General features: G+C 53.4%; 1 protein-coding gene across 1 annotated transcript in view; it reads right to left on the bottom strand.

Annotated features, from left to right (window-relative positions):
• Positions 1–472: 472 nt before the first annotated feature.
• The window catches only part of PSMD1 (proteasome 26S subunit, non-ATPase 1), a 118,342-nt gene continuing 114,817 nt past the window's right edge, over positions 473–3,997 (bottom strand). The window contains exon 21 of the mRNA XM_019628216.1: positions 473–760. Coding sequence (XP_019483761.1) covers positions 614–760 — 147 coding nt within the window. The 3' untranslated portion in view covers positions 473–613. The remainder of the gene's footprint in view (positions 761–3,997) is intronic.

Genomic DNA, 3,997 nt, shown 5'->3' with positions numbered 1-3,997 from the left:
GAGAAGTAGCATAATAATCTTTCCAAATGAATGCTTTGTGTTATAGACTAACTGACCCTAAAATACATTAGATGTTCAATAGCTTCACTGAATAAATGAATGTTATGGCTTTTAGTGCCAAAAGTATTGCCAAAGGAAAGGGAGAGAGAGGAGAATCAGTGAGAAGTATAGGCCTATGCTTCTTAAGGTGTAATCTATGGACCAGTGCTAGTCCACAAACTATAACTGACCCACAACAAGGAGCTCACATCAAAATGTAAATCGACTCCATTGTTGAGCCAACTGTCATCAGTTCAGCCGACTTCTTTGGGGGCCAGGGGATAGTAAAGCTTTCTCAATAAAAGTACCGAGAGATTTATATTCTGAAGCAGCTCTCTGCCTCCTCATGGACCTACAGAACACTCAGCCACTTTGAATAGCACTGTTAGTACACTATAGGTAGAGAGCCAACAAAGAAAGAAAAAGGAGTTGGAAGAAGAGGTCAAAAAGGGGGAAATTTTTAATACTGTTTCGGTAAACTGGGATTAAGCACAGAAGAAAGGGGGAGAAGTGAGGCAATGTCCCTGCAGAAAACCACCGTGTAAAATGTTTGTTGCACACACACCTCTGGTCCTTAATCATCAATATACTCAAATGGTTCTGGGGGTTCTGGCTCTTGCTCCTCCTCCTCGATTTTCGGGCCATGGGCTGCCACAGGTTCCACCAGCTCTTCCGTGTCTTCACTGGTATCCTTCAGAATGATGATGCCTCCAATGGACAGCTGTCAACACACAGCAGGGAATAAAGAGGCACAAGCTGCACTCACATTCCAGACTGCTCCAGAATCCAGAGTGCGTACTTGCTAAATGGTTAAATGGTACCTTAAGACCACATGGATGATTTGGAAGCAAAGAACTGGGCTAGAGCTACACTTTACTAGGTGAGAGTCAGGAAACCTGGGCATTCATGCCTGAGTGATGCTACACTGGTGACTTAACCAGGCTGTTCCACTGTAAGAAGGGGCTGAGATCTTCCTGATCTATTCCTTCAGGTTAGTCTGAGGCCTGAATGAGGACAGCAATAGTAGTGTGCATTACAAAGGACAGAGATAACTAGAATCGTTAAGGAGTATCTGCAAGCTTAACCCAGGGNTCACAGTCCCCAGTAGTTCTGTGGCCTGGACGAGGTTGACAGAAAGACCCAGGCCTTAAAATGGACTTCCAGATCCCTTCAAAGCAAGCATACCTCTGCGAGAGATTGGTGGGGCCCATCAGTGGTGTTCCTGGATACAAACACTCTAGGATTTTTAGTGTGGAATATCGCTAATATTTAAGCAAGTTTAAAAAGGCACATTGCAGGGCATGTGATGTGAGCACAGAGGCCTGAACTAGAAGAGTAGATGCTGAAGTGACTGAATTTGGGTGGTTTCCTGGCAGGTTGACACACCTGGAGGACCAACAAACATGGCACACACTGAACATCCTGAGTTTTGTGTAGCCAGCCCTGTCTTTAGGATGGAATGCTTACGATGGGATTCCTGGGAGCCACTAAGCTCGTCCCGGCCTCATCTGAACCTAAACACCAGCACTACTTGTCCCAAACCAACTTCACGGTATCATTTGTGTGTTCATGGTGAGGCCTATACTTGGACTAGAGAGGGGTGTGTATGAGACACAGTGATAACTGGGTGACTGAATAAATAGTTGGATTAATCTTATCAATAAAAAAAAACTCAGGATGATAGTGCACATAGTAACATTAAATCGCCCTCTTTACCCTACTCCCCACTTGTAATGAATGACCCATGAGCTCACTGAGCCTGAGCACTCCTTCCTGCCCCTGGCGTGAAGACTTTCACTGCTAACAGACATGGGCGGTGAGGAGAATTTGGAAAGGCGTCCCACTGGCTTTCCAAGTGTGGTCCCTAGGGCGGCCACAGCAGCAGCACCTGGCACCTTAGAAATGCGTATCCTCAGGCCCCACCCAGACCTGCCTAATCAGCAAGTCTGGGGGTGGGCACTCCAAGTGTGGGACCCGCTGGACCGAAGGTCTCGGGGAGAGGGCCGGGAGCCTCTCGTGCCCCAAGGCCAGGTCCGCTGGACAGAGCGGGCTCTGGGCGGGCGCGGGAGTGACCCTCCACCGGGCCTGGCGCCTCGCCGGGGATAAACCTCTCGGCAGGAGCAACGGGCCGCGCAGCCCCAGGAAGCCGCCCAGACGCCGCCCGCCCGGCTGGCGCGGGAGCCCGGTGCAGCCGCGGCCCCGCCCTGGCCCTCCGCGCTAGTGGTCACCTCGGCGACCGCCGCCCCGAGAGAGAGCGAGCACAGGGCCCGCAGTTGCTACCCAGTGACCGGAATCTTGGGGCGGGGTCACTGCAGTGACCTCCGCCCAGGGAAGCGTGCGATCAGTCAGGGGGTCTTAGGTAGAGTCTTAAGGCAGCAGCTATCACAATCCGACCTGGGCCGAGCTGGGGCGGAGATTCGGGTCCCGCCTGGCCCCAGGCGCACCCCTGCCTGCCCCAGGAGGTGACTTCCAGGAACCCGGACTCTGGCGGTGCCAGCCCAGCTGTCAGAGCGCCGACAGGTTCCCAGAAATCACACGCGCTCTGGAGCGGAGATGGTCACCTCCCACGCGGCCTGGGCATCACTGGCCCCCTCGCCCCCACCCCCGACCCTAGGAAGGAAGTCGGGACAAAGGCTTTGGAGCTGCCTCGGGCACAGCTGCCCAGGCTGCCCTCTGCTCTCCCAAGTCGCAAGCTCTCTCCACTGCAAGCTCCCCCACTTTGGTTGGGGCCCCTGCCGTCCACCCCGCCCTCCACAACTTCAACTTCTTAAAAGTCAGACCTGAACTACACCGTGGCCAGTGACAGAAATCCGTCTCAAAACAGCTCAAGCCAGAGGGATTTTGTGGCTCACATCACAGGGGAGTCAGAGGTGGAGCCTCTTCCCTGAGACAGAGCTGGAAGTCCCACCCCAGCAATGGGCCTCGGCTCGCGGTGCTTCTGTTTCTCTTCTCTGGGCTCTGCCTCCGGCTCTCTATGGGATTGGGACTGAAAGGCAGTTCTCTCTAGCCATGTGAGCCGGGAGCAGTGGGTGGCCTGCACAGAGCTAAGCCCAGTGGGAGGGTTCTCCCTGGAGTCTAGGGGCCCTGTGTCTGATTCCAGTCCTTGAGGAGGCTGCACCCTGCCCTTGGCTTTCTAAAACGTCCCTGTATGTGTGGGATAAAGGCTCCTTCTTTGCTGAACGTGTTCAAACTGATCACTTGACTTGCAAGGAAGAGTCTGGACTCGAACAGGCTTCCTGCGGGCAGAGCCCGCTCCATCCCAACCAGGAGAATCACAGACACTGCCCCAGCTTCCAGTCCTTCCACCCCCTCCTCCTTCCCACTGCAAGGCAGGGCATTGGCCTTGGTCTGCTTTGACTCTGAGCCTGCACCAGGTCCCAGGAGGGCCCGCCAAGATCTGGGGGGAGGTGCCAAAGCAGGCAGAGATGTTGGAGTAGCCCGCAGTGTAAGCAGCGTCTTGTCCAGGCTCGGACGTTTCTGGTAAATAAAGTTAAGTGACTCTCTCCCCTGAGTATTTGCAGCCCTTGCTTAGAGAAAGTCCAGGAAAAATGAGTGCAGGAAAACAATAAGATAGAGGCAGTATGGGTCCCTGACACAGAGGCCACCCGGTCAGCCCTGCACCAACCACCTGCAGATTTGATGAACAGAGGGAAATAAACGTCTGTCTTATGTAAGCTGTTAACACTTTAGTTAACAAAGACCTGTGGTCAAATCGAATTCACTCTAATAGAACCCCTTATGCCGTGTACACGTTTCTCTGTGGGGGATTCTTGGGCGGGGACACTTGAAGGGGGAGCTGAGTTCTTTTTAGAGATGGGCACAGGGTGAAAAGACAAGATGGGCAAAGGGTTCCTGGAGCCTGGGAGGAGGGGCAGCTAACATCTGCCTGGAGGAGCACATGTATCTGCGGAACAGCACTTCTGGTGCTGAGCACTCTGATTTGGGAGGACTGAGAGCA

Source organism: Hipposideros armiger, unplaced genomic scaffold (assembly GCF_001890085.2).
Source record: "Hipposideros armiger isolate ML-2016 unplaced genomic scaffold, ASM189008v1 scaffold_17, whole genome shotgun sequence".
Classification (NCBI taxonomy): Eukaryota; Metazoa; Chordata; class Mammalia; order Chiroptera; family Hipposideridae; genus Hipposideros; species Hipposideros armiger.
This window is presented reverse-complemented; position numbering and strand designations above follow the sequence as displayed.